The 24,563-nt window shown below is 38.1% G+C and overlaps 1 protein-coding gene across 2 annotated transcripts in view; it reads left to right on the plus strand.

The window, feature by feature from the left end:
* Positions 1-24,563, plus strand: part of CDH18 (cadherin 18) — a 268,040-nt gene that overhangs the window by 236,415 nt on the left and 7,062 nt on the right. For both annotated transcript variants that reach the window (XM_057428840.1, XM_057428841.1), the window contains exons 11-12: positions 9,533-9,654; positions 15,602-15,719. In XM_057428840.1, coding sequence (XP_057284823.1) covers positions 9,533-9,654; positions 15,602-15,719 — 240 coding nt within the window. The remainder of the gene's footprint in view (positions 1-9,532; positions 9,655-15,601; positions 15,720-24,563) is intronic.

Here is a 24,563-nt window from a genome sequence, read left to right on the forward strand (position 1 = left end):
AGTCATTTCTACTTAGAAATAGAGTAAGGAAGGCTGTATCAGAAAAGTCCTTTTAGATATTAATTCTAACAACTGAACTGTGTTAAATATCTGCTCAGTAGACAGCAAACCAGCTTCTAGGTAAAGCTTTCAGATGATGTTAACATCAAGAGATTACTGGATCCAGAAAGTACTGTACATGAAGATGGCTAATAATATCTGTGGTTGTAATAATATGTGATTTTTTGAAAACAAATGCTTATATTTCAGAGATTTTAAAGATACTTTCTATTGGGAGCTTTTCACATATTTTTCTTACACAGCTGGTAAGTATACTAGTGTGTAAAATGGATTTATTTGCTAGATCATTGATCGTTTTAGGATGAAATTGTGGTGGAGCTGAGTGTCTTCAAAATGCTCTACAATGGCTGAGAACAAAAAAGCAGACAATTTCCAAATACTTCACTAAAGAACCAACTTGAATGCAAGGAATGCACAAACTTACCTTTGAAGGGTTCATAAAGTGTTCTAAATCTGTAAAGCTTGTAAAGGCTGTGAAGAACAGGAAAACTGAAATAACAGGTTTTCTGCCATGTTCTGTCAGATCGCCACTGTCTTAAAGAAATGCTAGCAAGAGACAGTAAGAAATGACCACATGGAAGAATATTGCACATACAGAGCTTTGATACCACAGTGTATTAGGAATCAAAATACTTGAGACATCATTATGCATTTGATTTTGTAGATGAAAATCTCCAAGGCTATCAGATACAATCACATAAGGGGGCTGGGAAGGAACGAAAAACAAAACAAAACAAAAACCTCAAATATATTTGCCTTTCTTTATGTCTTCTATATGTGCTTCACCATGTGTATGCTTCATACTAGCTTCAGAGAGTAAGACACTGAAGAGTTGAGTTAGAGCAGTACCTCAGTGATGAAATACAAAGTACCCTGTTATGGGGTATTGAAAGGATTCCAGGAAAACACAATTATTACCAAAAATACACAACAAAAAATAACTTTCAGAGATATTTTCATAGAAGGCAAATAAACCCTGTTCAGAATTAAAATACGTGAAAAGGCAGGACATGTCCAAATTATAACATAAGCATCTTTTTCGTTAATAAGTTTCAATAGAAACAGAAAGATATAAACAATTCAGAGGAAAAGACAATTCATAGAGAGAAATAATAATTTGCAGCAGCGACATATAAAACCCCTTGAGATTTTGAATAAATATTGAAAGCCCTAGAATTACATTAAAGAGATAAAGTATACAATTACAGTAAGGTGCAGTTATATCTTTTCTTTAGGTGCATATGTATGTTGCCACCTCATATTACCAGCAGGGAACAGCAAGTTATGAAAAGAATTTGCAAGTTCTTTCCCATGTTTTATGGTTGCAGCCTTCCAGTACCTAAATAGGGCCTACAAGAAAGTCCCTCTGGACAGGGACTCTTGACAAGGGCATGCAGTGACAGGGTAAGGGGGAATGGCTTTGAACTAAAATAGGGTAGATTTAGATTAGATATTAGGAGGAAATTCTTTACTGTGAGAGTGGTGAGGCACTGGAACCTTCCCACCAAGGAACCACTTGCCCAGAGAAGTCATGGCTGTCCCATCCCTGGGAAACTGTTTAAGGCCAGGTTGTATGGGGCTTTGAGCAACCTTGTCTTGTGAAACCTCCCGTGGCAGGGATCTGGGACTAGATGATCTTTAAGATCCCTTCCAACACAAACTATTCTGTGATTGTATGATTATTGTACTGATTAAGGTCAGTATTTAATGTTGATGATACAAAAGCATAGACATTCTTTCTAATCCTGTGCTAGGTGGGTTAAATTGTTCACTCAGTTTTCATAATATCTGGTTAACTATAGCAGTCTAACAAAAAAAAAAAAAAAAAGAAGGGGGGCAAAACTATAAAAGCACAAAAGACTTTTAATGTCAGAACTGTTATTCTGAATGTCGTTCAGGTAGAATTTATTTAGATAAAGCCCTTTTGAATTTTGATAATATGAAAGGAAGTCTCAGACAGCAGTAGCTGTATTAAAAGGTTTTCTTAAATTGGGTTTTTTCTTAAATTGGGGTTTTAAAGTTTGCCCACAGAAATTAATGGAAAAAAAGTTTCAAGACTTGAGACTGTTGGTAGGGACTTCTGTAAGTTCCCCGAGGACTTTCTGGTGGAGAGGCTAATACTCAATGGAGTTGACTCACTTACAGATATTTAGTATCCTGGCAAATAACTATTTGTTTGGGAAAGTCTCAAGCATAAAAAAGCAACTCCCTAGCGTAGGTGAATAGCAGCGAAGTTTCTGCTTCAGTTACCCCTTAAAACAGTGAGCATTTACTTTGAAAAACCTACTCCTGAGACATAATGCTACTAAGACACAGAATAGATCTGACTGTTTTACAGTGCACAGGCCTGAAATATATATCAGCTCCCATTATCTTAAAATTGGAAATTTGCCAAACTGCTGCAAGAAATTTGTCTAATAAACAAAAATACACTGCTAAAAGGACAAGTTTTTAGAGTGGTTTGGAGACCTTAGATGAGTTGTACACCTGAAAAAAGTTTGGAGAAAATTGGAAAAATTGAAAAATTTCAGTAAGAAAATGTAATTTGCAAGTCTATAAATGTCTTCTGATTGTGGTGTTCTAACCTAATGCTAATGTTAATTGGGAATAGAGTTTCATATATTATCTAAGTTAAGTCTTCATTTTCTGTTGACTTTTTTTGATCTCCTTTCAATTCCCATTTTATGTGGTTAATTGACTAAGTTCAAAAAGTGAACTAAAGCCATCAGGTGAACATAGACATTAGTTAAAAAGAGAACATGAAAAATCTGAAGTGAACTTCTAAACCCCAGGCTCTTTGACTAGTATCGCAGGTGAAAACAGAGAAGGATAATGTCAAAAGAAACTTTAACATTCTCAAATATTCTTTCATTGAGAGGCTACCTTACTGATGGCTTTGAAGACAAATATGTGTCTAATTAACATTTTTCAGAATTCTGAGGCCATTAAAGGTGTGACAAATTTAAGACATTTTACAAATGACCCTTTTTGTCAGAAGCATGATGTAGATTAATTAAGATCAAAATAACCAAGGCAAATGAGCTTTAGACTACTAATATTCTAGTATTTCTCTTTTTTCTTTTTCTTTCTTCCCATGAGTACACACAGGGACATGCACTTTTAAAATGTCCATCTCTAAGACCCCGTTTTTCCATCTCGTTGAATTTCAGAGATGACTTTATTGTTTTGTACTGATAGTTTAATTTAATTGGTGAAAGTAAAATCAAGTTTGACATCTAACCAATTCATATTTGCACAGAATTCAGAAGGTAGATTTTATTTAATTATAAAAAAGTTTTAATATAATTCTTTTAACAAAATAAAATTTTCCTAGTAATTAGTAGTAAGAACTAATTTTTTTTTAGTAAGAATTAATTTTAGTAAGATCCAATTTAGTAAGAACTAATTTAGTAAGAACTAATTTTAGTAAGAACTAATTTTTTTTTTTCCCCATTTTATCATGGAAAATGTATTCCTGTTGAACGGATTCTATTTATTGAAATTTTTGAGGGTGAACTCAAAATTTTGAGTGTTAACTCTCACAGAAGTATAGATCATAGCCTAAGACACTGTTGCTTAAATATAGTTTTCTTACTGGTGTGTCACTGTGTCGTGATTTAAACCCAGTCAGGTAACTTGTTCACTCACTCCCAGTGAGTGGTGCCGAGCTGACAACAATCGAGGTCCGTGTACCCCCCCCCACCGGGGTTATCCCCCACTCCCGGAGGAACGGGGAGGAGGATCGAAAGAGTGCAACTCCCACGGGTTGAGACAAGAACAGTCCAGCAACCAATGTACACAAATCACCACTGCAACTATCAACTACAACAATGATAAGGGAAAATAACAAGGGAAGAGAATACGATACCACCGGCAGGGAAGACGAGTTCCACCCGGAAGCCCCGTGTCCTTCCGGGTAACTCCCAGTCACCCCCCACCCCGGCCATGACGTGCTGTGGTATGGAATACCTCCCTGGCTAGCCCGAGTCAGGCGCCCCATCTCTGCTTCCTCCCGGCTTCCCCTCTTCCCTGGCAGAGCATGAGCCTCACAAAGTCCTTGGTCAGGGTAAACATCACTTAGCAACAACTGAAAACATCGACTTCACCAACACTGTTCTCAGGCTGGAAGTCAAAACACAGCACTGCACCAGCTAGCACAAAGGAAAAAAAAAAAAAAACAAACATGACTGCTACTGCTGAACCCAGGACATTATCCACCCCTTATTCCATACCATTCACGTCGTGCTCAGATCCCACATTTTCAATACACCATCGCTCTCCCATATATATGCATCCATATACATACAGACCAAGAGGAAAAGATCATTTTCTTAGTGCATGGACCAATCCCTGTAATGCTGCCGAGTCCATTCGGTCCATGATGTTCAAAGTTCATTCTCTGTTGGGATGATGGCTGGAGGGAAGTCAGGGCCAGTCGCTGGTGACCTGGAGACATCTAGTTGATGGACTATAAAAGCATTACACAGCAGGCAACGGCATACAATTGAGTTCACTGGCTGTTTTCCCCTAAAATCAAATCCCCTTGAGGTATACATCGGACTTCCCCATCTTCCCGCATTACCCACCAAGTATATCCAGGTCCCTGAGCAAAAGCAATCCCACGAGTGGGTTTGCCTTTACCTGAAGCAGGAATTACCCAGACTGTCTTCCCCAGCAAATTCTTCATATGCACCACGGGAACTTTGTCCCCCTCTACAATATGTAAAAGTTCTGACTGGGCTGGGCCAGCCCTGTTGGCAGATCCTCTGGTGTTGACCAACCAGGTGGCCTTTGGTAAGTGTGTATCCCAATGCTTGAAAGTTCCCCCACCCATCGCTCTCAGTGTAGTTTTTAACAGCCCATTGTACCGTTCGATTTTCCCAGAGGCTGGTGCATGGTAGGGGATGTGATATACCCACTCAATGCCATGCTCTTTGGCCCAAATATCTATAAGGTTATTTCGGAAATGAGTCCCATTGTCTGACTCAATTCTCTCTGGGGTGCCGTGTCGCCACAAAATCTGTTTCTCAAGGCCCAGGATGGTGTTCCGGGCAGTGGCATGGGGCACAGCGTATGTTTCCAGCCACCCGGTGGTTGCTTCCACCATGGTAAGCACATGGCGCTTGCCTTGGCGGGTTGGTGGCAGTGTGATATAGTCAATCTGCCAGGCCTCCCCATATTTATACTTCAACCATCGTCCTCCATACCAAAGAGGCTTTAACCGCTTGGCTTGTTTAATTGCAGCACATGTTTCACACTCATGAATAACCTGGGCAATAGTGTCCATTGTTAAGTCCACCCCTCGATCACGGGCCCACCTGTATGTTGCATCTCTGCCCTGATGGCCTGAAGTGTCATGGGCCCACCGGGCCAAAAATAATTCACCTTTATGTTGCCAATCTAAGTCCATCTGAGCCACTTCAATCTTAGCCGCTTTATCCACTTGTTGGTTGTTCTGGTGTTCCTCAGTGGCCCGACTCTTGGGTACATGGGCATCTTGTCCTGGGTTCAGCAGTAGCAGTCATGATTTTTCCTTTGTGTTAACTGGTGCAGTGCTGTGTTTTGACTTCTAGTTTGGGAACAGTGTTGGTGAAGCCGATGTTGTCGGTTGTTGCTAAGTGATGTTTACCCTGACCAAGGACTCTGTGAGGCTCATGCTCTGCCAGGGAGGAGGGGAAGCTGTGAGGAAGCAGAGACGGGGCGCCTGACCCGGGCTAGCCGGGGAGGTATTCCATACCACAGCATGTCATGCCCGGGGTGGGGGGTAACTGGGAGCTACCCGGAAGGACAGGAGCTTCCGGGTGGAACTCGTTTTCTTGGCCGGTGGTATCGTATTCTCTTCCCTTGTTATTTTCCCTTATCATTGTTTTAGCTGATAGTAGCGGTGGTGATTTGTTGCTGGACTGTTCTTGTCTCAACCCGTAGGAGTTGCACTCTCTCGATCCTCCTGCCCGTTCCTCCGGGAGCGGGGAAGGGGAAAGCCCCGGTGCAGGGGGGGGGGAGACGGACACGGACCTTGATTGTTGTCAGCTCGGCACCACTCACTGGGAGTGAGTGAACAAGTTACCTGACTGGGTTTAAACCACGACAGTTCTTTTTGGTGCCCAACGTGGGGCACGAGGGGTTGAGATAAGAACAGATCTGACTGGATTGGTAGTCACTCGTCACAATGCTGATTTATTGGCTCTCAAGGTTTTTCCTCTTGATCTCACAGTTTCAGTATACCATATCTTACGTCCATCCGGTATTGGCTGTATTAGTGTTTTTCAAGTGTGGGGCTTGGGCTAAGGTTTTTGTCCCATTGTACTTTATGGTAATGACTTGTAATACAGTAGAATCATTGATCATGAAACTGATCTGGCTTATGTTCCCAGTGTGGTCACCACCTTTATACTTTGGGAGGTATATGATGGAGGTGCTTAGCAATTACACATCTTTTTTCTCCTTCTCAGGTGCTCAACCTGTGAAGGAGACATCCTTTTACCCTCCTAGTCGTCCCCCCAGACCATTTACATTTGAGAGTTTTGAATTTTTTGAATGGCCTTTTAATGCTGTTGAGACTTGTTTGCTCAACAAGCAAACAACGTACCTGACGTACCTTCACCACCAGGTTCTGCACCCTGGCAGCAATATCTTTCCGCAGTGCAGCAGCCCAGATGGGTTTACCTCTGCGTTGCCAGTTGCTCTGCTTCCATTGCTTCAACCACCCCCACAGGGCATTTGCCACTATACATGAGTCAGTATAGAGATAAAGTACTGGCCACTTTTCTCGTTCAGCAATGTCCAGGGCCAGCTGGATGGCTTTCACCTCGGCAAACTGACTCAATTCACCCTCTCCTTCAGCAGTTTCTGCAACTTGTCGTCCAGGACTCCATACAGCTGCCTTCCATCTCCGATGCTTTCCCACAATACGGCAAGAGCCATCAGTAAACAAGGCATACTGCTTTTCACTTTCTGACAGTTTATTAGATGGTGGGGCCTCTTCAGCATGCACCACCTCCTCCTCTGGTGACATTCCGAAATGTTTGCCCTCTGGCCAGTCCATGATGACTTCTAGAATGCCTGGACGACTGAGATTTCCTATTCGAGTTCGTTGTGTAATTAGTGCAGCCCATTTACTCCATGTAGCATCAGTTGCATGATGTGTAGAGGAGACCCTGCCTTTGAACATCCAGCCCAGCACGGGCAACCGGGGTGCCAGGAGGAGCTGTGCTTCAGTGCCAATCACTTCCGAAGCAGCTCGAACCCCTTCATAGGCTGCCAGTATCTCTTTCTCAGTTGGGGTATAGCTGGCCTCAGATCCTTTGTATCCCTGACTCCAAAAGCCGAGGGGTCGACCTCGAGTCTCCCCTGGAGCTTTCTGCCAGAGGCTCCAGGTAGGACCGTTCTCCCCAGCTGCAGTGTACAGTACATTTTTTACATCTGGCCCGGTCCGGACTGGTCCAAGGGCTACTGCATGAACTATCTCGCGTTTAATTTGCTCAAAGGCTTGTTGCTGCTCAGGGCCCCATTTAAAATCATTTTTCTTCCGGGTCACATGATAGAGAGGGCTTACAATCGAACTGTAATTCGGGACGTGCATTCTCCAGAACCCCATAGCACCCAAGAAAGCTTGCGTTTCTTTCTTATTAGTTGGTGGAGACATTGCTGTTATCTTGTTGATCACATCTGTGGGGATCTGTCTACGTCCATCTTGCCATTTGATTCCCAAAAATTGAATCTCCTGTGCAGGTCCCTTGACCTTACTCTGTTTTATGGCAAAACCGGCTTTCAGCAGGATTTGGATTATTTTCCTCCCTTTCTCAAAGACTTCTTCCGCTGTATCGCCCCACACAATAATGTCATCAATGTATTGCAGGTGTTCTGGAGCTTGCCCCTGTTCCAGTGCAGTCTGGATCAGTCCATGGCAAATGGTAGGGCTGTGTTTCCACCCCTGGGGCAGTCGGTTCCAATTGAACTGGACACCCCTCCAAGTAAAAGCAAACTGTGGCCTGCACTCTGCTGCCAAAGGAATGGAGAAAAATGCATTGGCAATATCAGTCGTGGCACACCACTTGGCTGCCTTTGACTCTAGTTCATACTGAAGTTCTAGCATGTCCGGTACGGCAGCACTCAATGGTGGTGTGACTTCATTCAGGCCACGATAGTCTACTGTTAGTCTCCATTCTCCATTAGACTTTCGCACTGGCCATATGGGGCTATTGAAGGGTGAGCGGGTCCTGCTGATCACCCCCTGACTCTCCAGTCTACGGATCAGCTGATGGATGGGAATCAGGGAGTCTCGGTTGGTGCGATATTGCCGCCGGTGCACTGTTGTGGTCGCAATTGGCACTTGTTGTTCTTCAACTTTCAGCAACCCCACAGCAGAGGGATCTTCTGAGAGACCAGGCAAGGTGGACAGCTGCTCAATTTCCTCAGTCTCTAAAGCAGCAATACCAAAAGCCCACCGGTACCCTTTTGGGTCTTTGAAGTACCCTCTCTTGAGGTAGTCTATGCCGAGGATGCATGGAGCCTCTGGACCAGTCACAATAGGGTGCTTTTGCCACTCCCTCCCAGTCAGGCTGATTTCAGCCTCCAGCACAGTCAACTCTTGGGATCCTCCTGTTACTCCAGAAATATAGATGGGTTCCACCCCTTGACAGCTTGATGGCATCAGGGTACACTGTGCACCAGTATCTACTAGAGCCTTATACTTCTGTGGGACTGATGTGCCAGGCCATCTGATCCACACAGTCCTCCCGGCTTCCCCTCCTCCCTGGCAGAGCATGAGCCTCACAAAGTCCTTGGTCAGGGTAAACATCACTTAGCAACAACTGAAAACATCGACTTCACCAACACTGTTCTCAGGCTGGAAGTCAAAACACAGCACTGCACCAGCTACCACAAAGGAAAAAAAAAAACAAAAACATGACTGCTACTGCTGAACCCAGGACACACTGCTAAAGCAAGAATCTTTAACTACTCTGTGTAATAGCATAGAACCTTGTGAGGAAGGTGAACTCAAGCTTGGTAAAGGCTTCTATGTGCCTTTGCATTCATATTATCTTGTTATTTTTGTATTTTAAGGGACTGAGAAAAAGAAGAAGGTTTTAATATTTTTTTATTAGGTTTTACTCAATACTGCAATGGCACTTTCATATTTATTATAAAGTAATTGATCATTTCATAGCATACAGTGTGAAGGTATGTGATTACTCCAACAGCTTTCCGCCACCAGTTCTAGAGTAACTTGCATTTTTATTGTTACAGTATAACAGTGACTTAAGACTCATAACATACTTTTCACTTTTTTTAAAAATATTTCAAAACTGTTAATGAAAACACAGCAGACAACTTTTAGTATCTTGCTACCTGAAAGTCTGCAGGTTTATACAGTTCTCATCTAGCTATTGTTTAGATATATTTTAAATTGAGCATGTCATGGAATGTTTAATATTTCAAAAGGCTTAATACCCCCTTATGTATTTTACAGACAATCCTGAGCTAGTCAGCCATGTTCACGTTGGTGTTAGGATCCTGGACATCAATGACAACCCTCCAGAGCTTGCCAGAGAGTATGATGCAGTTGTCTGTGAGAATGCAAAGCCTGGTCAGGTAACTCTTACAGTTATCTTTCTCCGAGTGAGAAGGAAGAATTATTTTATTTTTTAATATCACTTATGTAAAAAGTTTGATTTGGGGAACACATCATAACTCTTTCTGATTTCATTTTTGTGTTTTACATTTGATTCAGCTGTTATAACAGTATTAGGTTGAAGGGAGAAGATCTGGGAATTTATTCAATGTATCTTTCTTGTTGCTGAAAAAAATTACCAAAAATATCTTTGGTAAATATCTAAAAGTAAAGCTTCAATCTTGTCAGATAAGTAACGGAATTTGACAAATCATTATCCTGAACAAAATGGATGCAGCAGATTTAATATCTTTTATCTAAGTGCCATATGGTAGCATACAGCTCACTGAAGTGGCAGGTTAACATGGCTGCCATTCTCATTTTTGCATGTTGATTGACTTGAGCTTGCAGGATCATTATGGGAAAGATGTTGAAGAGGCTTTTCACAAATATGAGCATGGGGAGGGGCAGAACTGAGACTGGAAATGTGATAGCTGAATCACATTCCAGTCGCTGCTGCTGTGATTGATGCACTTCATTGCAGCTCATGGTTTGATAATTTTTTTAAGTGCCTTTGGTTTTTTGCATAGATTGAGCTTTTACCTAGCACTCTATGCTGATTTTGTCTTTATACAGGTTTTAATTTGCAGTTGTGAACTCGTATATTTCCTGAGTGGTTTCTGTGGTTATGAAAACCATAAACCTTTAATAACTATCTTATATTAATCTAGCTTTTCCTACAACAAACAAAAACATTTGATAGCTGCTACTTCATGCAGCAAGGAATTTTAGTTTAATTGCATGTTTCAGGAAGACCTATCTCCTTTTTCATTGTTTTTCTTTTTTTTTTTCTTTTTTTGTTTTAATCTTCCCATGCTGTCTTCAATCAGTATTTACCGGTTATTGTGTTGGGAGAGCAAAAGAGAGAGAGAGAGTAGCTGATCCCTATTTATTATCTCTGTGCTATTCATAAATCTTTAGCACACTGCCCCTCAGCCATCTCTTGTCCAGACTGAAGAGTCCTACTTGGACAAGCTATGATAAAGTCCTTCTATGCTTTTGATCATTCATCTTGTCATCCATTAAACTTCCTCCAATTCCTCTCTATTCACCTTGAGATGAGGAAACAAGATTCACAATGCAGTGGTCTATAATTCTTATCATAGTTTATGATTCATAGTATATGATCTCTGCTTTGTTCTCTTCCTTTGCTAGCAATTTCTAACAGTTTTCTTTTTAACCACTAGTAAGCACTGAATGCAAAAAACTGTCTGCCATAACACCATTATCATTGGAAGTAATGGTCGACTTAGAGTTCATCATCATGTATGTGAAGTTAAGACTTTATGTCAATGTATAAAGAATTTCACCTGTCCTTGTATTGCCTGGCTACTGAGTATTGGAGGTCTTTAATGTCAGCCCTTCCTTTTTTCCTCTTTGAACGACTCAGTATCATAAATAGGCGGGCTGATTATTCATACTCTTTATAAAATGGTCAGTGTAATAATGAGCAAATGGCACAGCATAAACCTGTTTGGAACAGGAAATCCCTGTGACTTCCTCTCTTTGTGGAATAGACACTATTTCCTGTCTTTTGAGCAATTACTTGTGCAAGGGCCTTCCCTCTTATCTTATAGTTTTCTTAACTGCTCTTATTGAGACACCTCACTCAAAACCTTTGAAAATCCAAGTAGGTCTATCAACTGAATATCTCTTCTTAGCATGCTTATTAAAGTAAAAATAATGTTCTGAAAACATTAATTAAAGCCTTAATAGAAGAATTAGAACTTGTAAAAAACTATTTTTTAAAAAAATAAGGTGACATTTCTTAGCATAAGTTGCAATTGCTTTCAACATATCCTGATATTTTTAAAATTTATATAATTTAACATAATTGTTATAATTAATAATAAACTAAAGCATGCAGCAAAGCTAGCTCAGAAATGCACTGTTAGCTGGGTGGGGGTGGTGTTGGTAGTTAGTAGCTGATGTTTCTTATCAGCAGAGTCTTAACTCTCCAGTAGTAGCTTCGAAAATAGAAATTTACAAGAGATGTTTAAAGGATAAAATAAGCTTTCCAGTAACATCATTTGCTCCTGATTTCAGTCAGCATCCTATTTCTCTCAGAGCTACCATTGCAAGCCTGAGTGACTCCTGATCTCTGCAGCATCACAGTTAACACCCAAGATTATTGCTACCATGAAGGATTCTACAAGCAGAAGTACAAACAGTAGACTCTTAAAGTAGCTGGATCAGCATGCTATTGTATTCTTTAACAGGGCTCGATCACATATATGACATGCACTAATTTTTATATGCATTGCATGGCAAGGCTTCAGAAAACATTGTGAAATCATTCCACTGTACAAAAACCAAAACAAAAACAAAATACAAAAGTACACATCTCTTACTCATAATATTGTGCTGTCTAGTTTAATAAAGAAAATGACAGTGTTCAACAAATATTAGGGAAGGACAAATAAACAAGGATTACAGAACAAGACAAGTGTTCCATATGCCAAAAAAGCATGCCCAGCTGGATGGTTTTGGATCACTAAAAAGGTAGTATTTACTCCGAGTATTCATCATCTTGTGAGAAAGATTCATAAGATTTAGCACTAAAGAACAAATTCTGTCAGGTACTGCCAGGCATTTCTGTTTGACTAGTGCTTTTGAGGTAGAGCTCCAGCCTGCACTGCCCTGGAAGAGCCCGGTTTCTTTCCTCAGCAGGTCCATTCTGAATGTGTTATGTGCAAGATAAACTAACCAGTAGTTTGTCACTGGAAGACTTTTTGAGTCTGCTTGTTTGTGTTCAAGAGGCTTCTATGTAGAGAAATCACAGTATCATTTAATTGCACAGCCTCTTGTCTCTTGCTTCCTTTCCCTCCACAGCTCATTGTAGTTCCTTCAAAAATAAAAAAAAAAGCCAATAAAACTTAAGGACTTAAGTGCTTAAATGAACCCCCCTAAAGCATAGCAAACAGAAAAAGCCTGTGGGAAGATGAGCATTTCCATGCTGAAGTGACAGCTTTACTGCCTCAGCAGTCACCTTGTTGTCAAGATAAACTAAGTATCTCCAACACCTTACAGGTGAAGCCTGGTTGATGTTATATATTAAAGTAAGTAAAGTAGCTGTATTTTGATCTTATATAGTATCTAGACTTGAAGAACTCTTGAATTCTAGAAATATACTGATTTTGTGAGTGATTATGAAATATAGTCAGTGTAGGAAAATGAAATTTTTCAGTCTTCTGCAAAATGAACTTAAAAATAATTTTTTCCATTACTTCAAATGCATTTTTTTTAATAATTTTAAGGATAATAAGAGCAAATAGTGATGTAAAAAAAAAGTTAAATGCTTTGTTTTGAAAAGTGGAGTGAAGAGTTTATAGGTTTTTTGAGTGTTTCCAAGTTCATTGTTTCTCCTGGCAGAGTATGAACCTATTAAAATTTCTGTCTAGATCTGCAAGTCACATTCACTACAGCTCTCCAAAGATAATTTTTTTCTGGTGCTTTTCAGGGGAATAATAGAGAAAGTTGTTATAGTAGTGAAATGTCATTTCCCTGACGCTATCCATCACTGTACATGTTCGTGCCCACGCACACACACATACATGTACAAAGAACTTCTTCAGAATCAGGGTGTATAAATATTGTGCTGTCAACATGAGCTACCTTACCCTGGATGCTCTTATTTCTAATAGCCAAAAGAAATCAATGTTAGCAGCCAAGAAACATCTCTGCTATAAATTTGTCATGTGTATATTTTCTCTTTTATTGATTCAGTTCTGGAAAGTATCTGAGTAAAATTTAGTACCTGCTCTCTATCCTCCTCAATTAGTTCTCCTCCATTCTTGAAACTCCCTCTTTTCTTGCAACTCTTGGCTTTAAAAATAGCATAACCCTCCAGTTTCATCGCTTCAGTGCTGTCAACTGAGCTTTACAGCAGCTGAGGTTCTATGTCTACATTTCTGTTTCAGTCAGCTTGGTAAGGTGAATGTTAATGTCTACTAATAGGCCATTAATTATTTGGGTCATTAATTAGAAAAGGTTAACAGTACGTTTGAGTCTTAAGGGGACACACACTTTTGTTCCTCACCTCCGGATTAATCTGAAAGAGTGTGTACAGTGACAGTATATTTTGTGAGTTTTAAAATTAGTTCTAAAACCAAATTTTTTTTTTTTAAAGTCTTGTGGCAAAGAGGCCTTGATCACAGGTATTTTTGTTGCAAAAATGGCATGTTCTTGAAGCGAGATTCTGTAAAATGTCACTGAACATTTTATGGAAGAGAGGACGACAGGACAAAAGTCTATCTACTAGGCTGTCAACTAAAAGCTGAAAGTGCTTGGCAGAATGGCTTATGTTTCAATGATAAACAGTACTGAGGATTTGTAAACACCATTTAATAAATTCATATCTTTTTTTTTATGATCTTGCCTGAACTTTTCACAACTATGCATGGTCTTTAACAGTATTTTTAGTATTTGAGTAGTAATAAAAATTGATTCTCTTGAAAATATTTCTCCATCAACTTCACTTTTTTCTTGCTTTGCCTCATACTTTTTCAGCATTATTAGCTGAATAGATCTAGCTAAGTTAATCTTACTTTTCTGGTTTTACATGGTAGGTATTTCAATAACAGATATGCTACCTTAGCAAAATTCAGTAGAGAACAATTAGCTTTTGCCAGGCATTTTCACCAATATTACCATGACTTTGGCAAACTGCATGATTATAGATGTCTCCGACTGATCTTATTCTACTACAGTTTACCAAAAATTATTACAACAAACTTCTAAAATATTCTTAGCAATTATCATCAATATTATTAGTTGTGTCATGTGTGTATAATCAATATAATGTACTATATTGTATATAGTCAAAGAAATAAGCATTGTACTCTATGTATTTGTTTAAATATGTGTTTGTTTTGCTTCTCTTATGTGAACAAAGGTAGAGAACTGTATGTTGTCTTTTAGTTTTAAAATAGGCCAGATCCGTGAGCCTGTACTGTTTATGCTTCAGGTTCAGCCCAGGCAGACTACAGCTGAACAGTGAACAGAAAAATTCTCATGAAAAGAGCTCTTTCCCTCCCCCTCTCATGTTCCCTTAGGATATCTATCAGCTCTGTGCAGCTGTCTGTGTGGGCTTCACTGCCTATATCACAAGAACAACTTTTATTAAATTCTACTTTAGCACTTCAGCTTCCAGACCCAGCATGAAAATGAAAGCAGAAGTAGAAATATTGCTTGGTCACACATTCCAAAAGCTTAGCTCGTATTTAGTTGAAAGTAAATCTTAGAAACCACCGGGGCTTTCAAAGGGAAAGGTGTTACCTTTCAAAAATACCTCTCCCATCAAATTCTGTTGCTCTGGGGAAAACCAGACTAAAATCAGGACTGGCTGCTGTTCCTCGTGTTCTGATCTCAGTCAACTTAAAAATGGTTCTTAAGAGGAATTTTAGTCCGCCAGTATTATATACTTGCCATTTTGGTTAAACAGTTACTTTTCGTGACCAATAGAAGTACATCTAATTAGTGGAATGGCTAGCAGATGATGGTCCTCATAGAACATCCTGGTTCAGCCTGAATTTTGGCTCCATAAAAACAGGTGTTTAGGTGAAACTCTAATTCTGAAAGTCACCAGTGTGTAATGAGGAAGGTGAAAATCTCTGTACCAGGTCCTGAATGTATCATAATGTCAGAAAGTATAGATGCTTTAGATGCTTTTACCTAGCCCTGAGGTGTGGTTGCTAAAATATTTCATGCTGGTGAAATCAAATTAATGGCCCAGTCACTTCATCAGTTGAATTTAGCAGCAGTGAAGTAGAAAATTAAAATAAGGTAAGTTTGACCATCCTGATGAAGCCAGGTACTATTTGGGTCAAGTTCAAATTTCAACACCTTCACTGTTAATTTTTATTTCAGGTAATTCAGACTATCACTGCAACTGACAAAGATAACTCTGCAAACGGGGCAAGATTCCATTTTTCCCTTGATGAAGGGCTTTCTTTGAATCCCAACTTTACTCTAAGGGACAATGAAGGTAAATCAAATACATAAATCTCAAAGAAATGGGTCTCTGTTTTGTCTGGGATGTCTTATTGAACAGAACAGTTTCTATGAGTTTCTTGACAGAAGAGGAAAACTGTAATCTGTCATCACTGAACTGGCTGATATCAAGGACATGGTGTATACAACATATTGCAAACTATGAATAATTGGAAACTATGAATAATTGCATTATTTTAATATATATTGCATTTTATTTTAGCATTTATACTTCACACTTTCAGGAAAGTTTATAAAAAGTGGATTAGCGAGAAAGATGTTGGCAATTTGGTTTATTTCATGGTGAATAGCACTGAGTGGGTACTGTCAAGGTTATTGCTGGTTATTGCTTAAAGGAGAAAATAAGAATTTACAGGGCATAGAAAGCTGAATTAATGCTTACTTTTACAGCTGTGATACCATGAACAGGTCCTTCAGTGCTTCCTGGATGACTTCATGCCCTTCCTAACAAAGTGTGCCTAAAAAGTACAATCAGAAGTTCACAGCAAATAGGCCCAGAGGGAAAATGGCCTTCAGGGTCACTTTGCACAAGTGGTTATGAGCATGTCTTGAATCAAAGAATCATTTAGCCTTAAAAAAAAAAACAAAACAAAAACAAACTCACACACACACAAATGCCAAACAAACAAAAAAACAACCCAAACAAATCAGCCTTATTATTTATTGAGACTTACTTCGTGGTTTCCATTTTAAAACCTGATGAAAATGAAAGTAAACTTTAAATGCTTGTCTGTAGTCTTCCTCTTGAGCTTTAGTGTATGTGTGTATTGTGAAGGTTGGTTTGTATGCTGTGTGGAAGGATGGGGTGGTTGGCTTTATTTTACAGCTATATTTTTGCAGTATTGCCATGGAATACCTTCTGAGATCTTAGAGATCACTACTCATCTGTAATGACTGAGAAGCATTAACTCCATCACTGCTACATACATTAATGTTTAAACTATTATTCATGATATTTTTTATCTGTTTCTTAAAACCTTTCAGGGAAGAATACCGCATAATCCTCCTAAAGAATCTGTTCCAATGTTTAACTATACACACAGCAGGAAAAAAATAATCAAGTCATGCTATTTATTTGATCTAGATTCATTGTCCTGAAATTCTGATTCCAAAAGAGATCAATCCAATATCTATCAATATTTAAACGCTAATAATACTTGATGGACTAACTCATATATTAAAAATATTCCTTAAATGATGACTCCAGCCCTTTCCCATATTAATATATCACTTCCACTCAGATAGTCATAGCAAATGCCAGAGGGACTGTTTCTGAAAGAAGTGTACTGTTGTGTATATTCGTATCTGAGTCCAAGATTCAGATAAACTCCTTGAATATTGGACTGTGTTCTCATGTGAAAGACCATGGCTGTGTTCATTTCCATACAAGATGCTTCTGTCTAGATGTGGTTTTGAATAACTATTGAAATTGTGATTCATAATAAAGTAGATAATTTATGGTCTTGAACATATTTTACTTGGGATTTGTGTTATATGTTGTTTACTAACAGTGGAAAATGCTGTGTTATACTTTAAGGACTGCATATCAACACAAGTTGTTTACCAAAATAGGTGTATGAGAGGGTTAGAAATTTTCAGAAATCTCTAATGCATCAGTGTCACGCCTTGGGTATAAATACGCAGTAGTAAGTACTTGCTGTTTTCTTGTTACCTCCCAAAGAGCAGTGAGCAATGATTTTGCCACCAACAGCAGAAGGCAAGGTTTGGATTATCCTAAATTGGATTTGGCAGGGGAAAGCAGGGGAAAGAACTGGAAAAGTTTAAGCTAAAGGCCTTTTGTGCATTATGTTTTTATTTTATCTAAGGAGACACGAAAAGTAAGTATGCACTCCCTGTGCATCTCACAAAAAACTTCTACACATACAGAAACTCAAGAAATGCAGTTTCCAGTTTGCCCACAGTTAACGCAATGACAGTTTAAATCAAATTGTAGTAAGAAATGTATCTTAAAAACAAAAACATTTTCATTGTTTTGCTTTTCACATGACGATTTGATTGTATTGTTTAATACATATGCCCTTTACTGGGACCTTTGTGATACAATCTATATGTAAAGTATCAGTGAAGCACTTAGAAAGCACAGTAAGTATCCAGATATCTGGCATTTGCAAGTTTAATATTCATCATCTATTCGAATTCATAAACGTAATTTTTGTTGCTTTTTATTTTAGGAAATAGATGAGAGAAGGTGCACAGAATAGGCTTTTCTTATGTCTGTGATAAGTTTGCAGTTTTGAAAACCCATGGTTTTGAGCATCAGCTGTTAAAAAGAATCAGATGCTCTTAACACAAGATAGCTGCTATTTTTTCCTCTGGATGCAATAATTAAAAAAAAAAACAAAAACAAAACAACTGCCTTAAGAGAGTTTTCAATAATGTTTTGCAGAACAATAAAAACAAAATCTCATATCACACTGAAAGTGGTATTCAGTGGTAGCTGTATCTGTCACTGCAAATCTATATTTGTCTTACAGTCATCTTTGGAGCCAGTCATCCTTTCCTTTTCTTTCTTCAGGACAAAGGTTTCATTTCAGAAAAATCTAAGTACGCATTTTCTTCCCTTGTTTTCTTAACCTAGAACAAGAGAATTCTGCTTCTTGAGCCCAAATACACTATTGCATGAATGTTCCCCTATTCCATTTTCATCAGTAGAGCTACAAGACCTATAAGCTGCCACAGTAAACTGGGTCTTTAAATATTAATGCTTATATCTATGCACTTTGATGAAAATGTAGAGGACTTGCACCAGCATAAGATTTCATATCTTGTCTGTACCTACCTATATGGACTGCAGCATTATACAGTCACAGCATGTATATGATTCAGGTCAATAATATTCTGTGGCTTCCACAGAGGAAATAGATATTAAAGTGTCAGTGCAGATAGTTGATCATATGACCAGTTAAACTTTTATGTCTGAATGAGATGAAAGTACAAACCTGAGCTAGTGTCTTTACTCATTAACAATCCAGAATATTAAAGCTCCAGCCTTTGAATATGCAACCTCATAGCAAAGAGCTTAAAACCCTCAGGAAAGCGAATATCAAGAGAGAGCCACAGGGCTATACAAAATATGCAGTCCAGCAGAATCACCTTCTGGATTCTCTTGGTGTTTACAATTTTCATTTTAAAGAACTAAAAAAAAATGGAAGAGACAGAATATTATACTTTTTTCCCTACTGGCTGGATTCTTATGCTATAGTAGATTCTTTGTTGCTATTTGGGTTTTTTTTTTACACTGAAAAAGTGTAAAAAAGTAAAGTAAAAAAGTGTATTCAGGGAGAATAAAGGCTTCAGAGTATAAACAAGAGAACAGCCAACAAAATGGTGTAGTATCTGTACACATGTAAGCAAGCCAGAACACGAACTGCAATAGAATTTGTTTTCTATACAAAGAAAACAAATTAAGTTGTAATCATTTCCTGCATTTTTAGAGAGAAACCCAGGGAAGATGCCTTTTTATTTGCTTGGGAATTGTATTATGAAGGTTTTAAAATGAAAACAGGGCTGTTTACAATTTATTCTGTCCAGAAAAATGTTGCAATTTCTATTAAAACCTGAGCAGCCAAATATTGGAGGTGCTTTGATGTTGCAGTTCAGATACTACATAACTCAGTTCATTGTTGTCTGTGTTATTCTCACTTTGGTTTTTTTTTGGATTTTATCGCAGATAATTTTTTAATGCTTTTTTTCACTTGTGCATAATATCTCAAATTTACACTTTTTTGCCTAACCAGAAATATCTGCCTGGGCAATATAAGACTAAACCACCTTCTGTTGGTGTATCACAGGAAAGATGAAAGAACTTCTTCATACTAGATCTGGTTTTCAGTACTTATTTTTAAATTGTACTTTTTTCTTTTTTTTTTTTTTTAATCCTGAAGCATAATATTTTTCTAGATGCTTAAGGAATGGTTGATATATTTGTCAAAATTCGTCAGTTTGATAGAAAATGCATTGAGTATACTTCATTGTTATGATATCCCCAACTGTTAATACATAGACACACACATTAGCATAGTCTGTCTGTCTTGGTTTAAAAAATTAATTCTCTCTTCCTTCCTGCCTATTTTTTTACCTGTTAAAGACTTTCAGAAGTTGCATGACACTTTTCAAGGAGCTGGCAAAAGACTGAACCCTCAAAGAACAGTTCACTTAAGTGCAAAAGAACGTTTATGAATTTTATGCACTGTAAAGCATCATTTTGCCAGTGGAATTTTTTATCACAAGATATACAGTGTAACATAGATGCTTCAATGGCTATTGTAAATATCCTGGAAGATAAAGGTTTGTGCAGGAGCTGCGTACATTCACCCAACACTGCCAGTATGATTTGTACGTTGTAGTACTTCAATAAATTGAGACTGATGACTTATGAAAGTAGACAAAGTTTGCATTACCTTCAAGGAAGACCAGCTCCCAAGAGAATGCTTAGCATTTGTTCTCCTTTCCTTTTATTTCTTCAGGAAAAAAGTTTCATTTCACAAAAATATTTGCAGTTTTATTTTTCCCCTCTGCCCACTTTTCTCAAAGTGGCTTTTTGAAAATTGCCCAGTGATGGAGAACATTCTGGAGTCAGAACAAAGGTAGGCCATTTTTCTGATGTTATCCCTTTGGAGAATCCTTTTTGTTAATGTTATGCCAAAAGATACATTAATACCCACAGAAGGAGAGACCTGGTTTTCTATGAAATCTAGAGCATGATGAGTTCAATAGCATCTGCATAAAATGAAATTTGTGGCGTGTTCATCCACCCATGCCTGTGACGCAAATTAAATTTTTCCTGTGTCACAGATGAAAAATGAGTAAAAACTAGATCAGTTTTACATGACATGTGGTTATTTAGGAAGAGAACAAACTCCAGAGAGTAATCATCCCATCCCAGCGTGAATTCCCTTGGTGAAATTTCTGTTTATCTCTTCCTTTATATGCACAAAAGTCTTATCTACAACCATATTGCACAAGATGTCTGTAGCAGCTCAGCGATCTGGCTTTAGGGCTTAAGTGAGGCAAATAAGCATGCCAGATACCAGGCCATGTCTTGGTTGCTCTGGAGTGTCTGAAGTGGCATTAAAGAGGTCAGGCTGAAACCCCCGCTTTGCAGTACAACTTAACAGGAAACAGCTACGTAATTCCTGCCTTCCTTTACATCAAAGTGGCATGTTTGCAATGGTTATGTAGCATTGCAAGTTCCTACTGCCCTTCCATGAAATATCCTGTAAAGAAGACAAGTTGTAATGAGAGAGAAATGGTATCTGAGAAAGTGGAATGTTAGCATTTTACATGGTAACTGTAAGTACAGTCCATAGCAGTGCTATTACTGTAAATGGGTTGAATGCTTAAGCAGGTGTTGTCACCAAATCAATATATAAAACAAAAATAGGACTTTTTGTACAAAGTACAGAAAATAAGGACTAGCTGCTGTAGGAGGAGACTTTTTTCTTCCTCAAGCCTCTGAACATCTTTGATCACTTTTTGATTTTAAAAAGTTGGGTCTGACTGATCAGATAGGTGGGTTAGTGTATTGGTTATTCATGCATTTCCTTCAATGCTGCTACCTGTCGTTGTTTCACAAACAACTCCTAAGTAGGTAAGTATGTTTTAGGCCCCAAAAGCTTTCCATGTTGCTTTTCATTTTTGCTACCCAATGAACTAAAAATTTACAATAGCTTTTTCCCCACTGGCAAGAGCCTTGAAACCAGCACAAAAGAAAAAATATTTACAAGTGTTATCAGTAAAGAAATGAAACAGAAATGCCTATCAGTATAGTCCCACATAAGCAAACTAACTGCTCTAACTTTAGAAATATAAGAAAAGCAAATCATTCTAATGTATTTTCTTTGGGTTTAATTAGTTATGACTTCTGAGAAAATTTATAGAAGTTGCTGGTATAGGCAGAGCTGAAAATTAAAACATGCCTTAAGCTATAAACAGGATTTTACCTTATTTTTTTTATTTCCATTTCTCTTGTATCTGCCTCTAATGTATAATGAGCCAAAGGAATTCTCAAATTGTGAATACTAAATGAGAATCTTCCAAAGTGCTCCAGTAGTCACCTTCCATGGTGTTATCACTGTATTTCAGCTTCCTCGTTTTTCCTATGCCCTCCTTTCTTTTCATAGCTCTAGAACTCAGTGTAAGAAGGCAGAGATGACGGAGAAAGGAATGGGAGAACAGCTTTGTATACAGTGTGCAGTCTAGCTTAATAAACTACCACTTCTTCAGAGTGTGAAGAACTGCTGCATTAGAGCCATGAAGAATTTCCCATGTGTAACCTCAAACCCACTTGAGATTAATATTAAGCCCTAATTGTGACATTTGCAAAGCACAGCCCAAATACAAGAAAGTTTAGATCATGAAATGGGTCAATGTGCACCACAGGGAATTACACAAATCACTCCCTATGCTGGTGTTGTAAATTTCCCTTAGCAGTCAGCCCTTTCCTCTCCAGAGATTCATGGTTCTTATCGTACTTCTCAGGGCTTAAGTTCACAGTTTAAATCTGTTGCAATAAAAAGGTCTTTCCTTCCAAGCCTAGAGGAATCAGATCTGTAGTCCATATCATCCTAGTGCTATTGCTGCTATCCTACACAGTTGTTTTCTTTGTCTACCTGCTGTATTTGTTTTCAGGTATCAAAGGAATTTCTCAGTCCATGACCTCTCTCCTCACTTTCAAACAAGCTTTGTTTTTCCCCTCGGTAAATGCTTTCCTATGTCATCAGCATCTGCCTGTAACTTTTACAATTTGTGTGACTTTTTTTTGTTTTGTTTCACAGTAAGATCCTTTTCTTAACAGTTGCCATGTCTTTAGCTCCTCTCTCAGTGAGTCTTCCAGTAGGTTTTGATAAGGAATGGAAACAGTTAAAACATGAAAACTTAGAACATCAGAATAGGTGTCAGGATGCAGCTGCTACTGCAGTTTAGCTAAGCTTTTATTATCTATTCATTTTGTTAGCATACCTTTAAATACGAACGTCCTCAAGAATAGAGCTCTGACTACAACATCAGAGACATTATTTCTGTATTATGCCAATGTCATTAGCTTTGGTCATTTTCCACTATCCTTGATTCTCAGGGACCTTCAGAAAATCAGTTCTTAGATGCAGTTTTCTTTGCTGTAAAAATGGTAGAGATCTCATTTGTAAAATACTCTGAAAGATTTAACGACAAAGAATAGTATGTGGGAGCTGAGTTACTTTCCAGTGTTTTGGTCATATGTACACACAGGCATACACTAAGAGTTGCTATATGTAAGTCTATAATAGTGAGAGTAATAGTAGAAATTTTCCATGCCAGTGCCTAAACACTTATGATCTTTTTTTTTTTTTTTTTTAAATTTGTGAAACTGATTGAAGGAAAAGCTTTACTTTTTTTTTCTTTGGGAATGCATATAATTGTGTATGTTGTCACAGAATGTCCTGGTTATATGTCATGTAACATCTGTTTCTACAGAAATCTGGTTATTGCTCAAGAGAATACAAACACAGTAAATCCACCATGGCAATTTTTTAAAACTAAAAAATTTATTCTGGTTTCCTCTTTGCCTAAAATTGTGCCTTATACTAATATTTAATTCTGTGATGTTAATGATACCAGAAAAAAACAATTTAATGTTGATAGAACAAATACAGTGTTTAAAGAAAAAAATGTCTTTTTTTTTTTTTCCCCCCAATTTTTATTTACTTTGTGCAGTATAAAACTGTCAGTCCCTTGTTTGGCAAGACCTTCCACCCAAGAGGAGCGTTATTTAATTATAGCTCTTTCTAGATTTTTTTACTGTAACATTCAAATTATCAGGTTTGTCTATTTTGTCATTTTGGTCTTGTCTTTTTAGTTTACTCACAGTTTCATATATTTTCCTCACAATTTTCCCACATCTGTCCACAGTTATCCTTATAGTATACGTGCTTGTATCTCAATGCTCTTTCTTTTACATCTTTGCCAAAAATCTCTTGTGCTTAAATCCTTTCATTACTGCTAAGTTCCTGCTCAGGAATACTCAGGTTTTGTTCATTATATTCAGTCTCTGATGCTTTTCTTTTCAGCCTGCTTTTTCATCACTTTTTCTGTAGCTGTATGGTGATCATAGATCATTCACTCTTTTCTTTTTTTTTTTTTTCATTTACGCCAGAGGATGGAAGGAGGAGGTTATGCTTTCCTGCTCAGATTTGAATACTGGGCCTTCTTTGGCTATAGGCCCAATAAAATTGGCATGGAAAAAAAAGTTTTAGAATTTTCTTATATGGACAAGGTAGCAGAACTGACGTGTTTGGGGTTCGTAGACATCATAATAGAAATACAATATTAAGCAAAAAATGAAAGACTGTTCTTATTATTGGTAATAACACTTGCTGTCACTTTTTGGATTTAACAGTATGAGATCTGAGAATTTTTTCTTCTGGGTTGAGAGACATGACAGTTGTTAATATTAATGCTTAGCTCACGGATGTAGTGTTACTACAGAATTTACATTTCAAATTGAGTCCTTGAAAATATCCTTAGGTTTTTAAGGTATTATTTCTGTACAACTTTGTTCTGATGTCACCTTCTTATTTATTGTAACTTGAAATATAATTCTTCTCAGAACTGACACTTCTTTGAAATTGCTTTCTCTTTCTGTTGATAAGTACAGGTGCTAAAAAGTGCATGTGGGAGTATTGTACTTCTCTAATGACTTTAGTGGGATTTCTGTGTGACCACTCAGACTTTATTGTGGCAATGTTAGTGCTGAGAGAAAAAGAACAAAGAACAACCCACAGGGGAACTCAGGTTTCGTTATTACAGTTTTTTTTCTCTT

This window comes from Pezoporus wallicus, unplaced genomic scaffold (assembly GCF_028554395.1).
Source record: "Pezoporus wallicus isolate ANWC-B61680 ecotype Strahan unplaced genomic scaffold, APGP_CSIRO_Pwel_v1 contig_6658, whole genome shotgun sequence".
Taxonomy (NCBI): Eukaryota; Metazoa; Chordata; class Aves; order Psittaciformes; family Psittacidae; genus Pezoporus; species Pezoporus wallicus.